Source organism: Acanthisitta chloris, unplaced genomic scaffold, assembly GCF_000695815.1.
Source record: "Acanthisitta chloris isolate BGI_N310 unplaced genomic scaffold, ASM69581v1 scaffold15236, whole genome shotgun sequence".
Classification (NCBI taxonomy): domain Eukaryota; kingdom Metazoa; phylum Chordata; class Aves; order Passeriformes; family Acanthisittidae; genus Acanthisitta; species Acanthisitta chloris.
The window spans coordinates 23909-25386 of NW_008679935.1; the positions used below are offsets into that span (position 1 = coordinate 23909).

Consider the following 1478-nt stretch of genomic DNA (forward strand, 5'->3'; position numbering starts at 1 on the left):
ATCCTAGAGATGCATCCTCTTAATCCTTTTTGGAACAGCAACACTTGTCAGTGATAATGATACTTCACATGGCCAGGAAACACAACTTGGAGCACAGAAGCCTTAGGGAAAGGTCTTTCCTTTTACCTCTTTCACTGTTCCTGTGATCTCTTCTAGTTTCTTCTTAATCACCTCTGAGGTCTTCACTGTTTCAGATTCAATGGTTTTCTGTGGATTAAAAAACAAGCTGCAGGTAACTGTGAGGGCAAAAAATCCTCCAACCCCCTTTAGCATGGAACACATCCCATTCCAGCTGGAACTCAGGGGGAAAACAGCTCCACTTGAGGAGCTCATGGCTTGACTCATCAGTAACAACAGCTCAGTTGGGTAAATCATGATGTCAGAGTTCTCTAAAGGATGAAAAAGAGTCCAAAGAACTCTTTAAAGAATGCAGAGACGGTATTTAACATTCAGTTTAAGATCTCCTGATTTTGGCTGCTCAGAATTCCAGCAAAGTGGAAAGATTTCCCACTAAAAATAACCACTCCAAGGTATCCATTTCCCAGGGAGTGTTTCCAGTCAGGCACAGCTTCCCCTCAAAACAGACAGGATGAACTCAGAGCTTATCTGCAGGTTTAAATTTACACTGAGAACAGTGAGATCTCATGAGTGGGGAACAAGAACATCCTCAGGAACACTGAGGAACACTCACATATTTCCTCCTTGCTTCCCGAAGGGCATCGGATTCCTCCAGCTTTTTTGCTTCATCTCGGAATTTCTTGATGCTTTCCCTCATCTCTTTGTTCTTGGCTAATTCCTGTTTGATGTTCTCCACAAAACCTGATATAAAACCTTTCCTTCCTCCAGAGGAATAGCATCTAGACTGAAGGAAATCAGCAGGTGTTGGAGAAAGCAAAGAAAGTCAAGGAAACAAAGAGGCAAATCAAACAAGTGGCAAAGCCAAGAGGAAGATTTGCTTCAGGCAAACTTTGGATCACTTCAGTTTCATAGTGTGTTAAGGGGTTGGGATGGAGCTTAGAGATCACCCAGTCCCAATTCTCTGCCCTGGGCAGAGACACCTCCCACCAGAGCAGGTTGCTCAAGGCTTTACCCAACCTGGCCTGGAACACTTCCAGGGATCAGGGATGGAGCAGCCACAGCTGCTCAGGGAAATCCATTCCAGTGGATTCCTCAAAGGGAGGAATTTATCCCTAATAGCCAATCCAAACCAGCACATGGAATCCTGGAATGGTTTGAGTTAGAAGGACCCATCCTGTCCCACCTTCCCCCAGTCCAAGTTGCTCCAAGCTCCATCCAACCTGACCCTGGAGCCCACAGAACATCCCAAGCAGGTGCTGAGTGGATGTGTTGGAACCTGAGGTGTTCCATGGGTTATCCAGAGGAGCAAAACCATCCCCATTGGGACAACTGGGGAATCCTGAGAGTGTTTCTTGGCCCTTTTGTGTGGTGACACTGTGGTAGCCACACTCTGCTGGGAC

General features: G+C 46.2%; 1 protein-coding gene across 1 annotated transcript in view; it reads right to left on the reverse strand.

Moving 5' to 3' along the window:
- TIMM44 (translocase of inner mitochondrial membrane 44 homolog (yeast)) overlaps window positions 1-859 on the reverse strand; it is an 11467-nt gene extending 10608 nt beyond the window's left edge. The window contains exons 1-2 of the mRNA XM_009077534.1: window positions 692-859; window positions 127-207 (exon numbers count right to left, since the gene is read on the reverse strand). Coding sequence (XP_009075782.1) covers window positions 127-207; window positions 692-775 — 165 coding nt within the window. The 5' untranslated portion in view covers window positions 776-859. The remainder of the gene's footprint in view (window positions 1-126; window positions 208-691) is intronic.
- Window positions 860-1478: the final 619 nt, after the last annotated feature.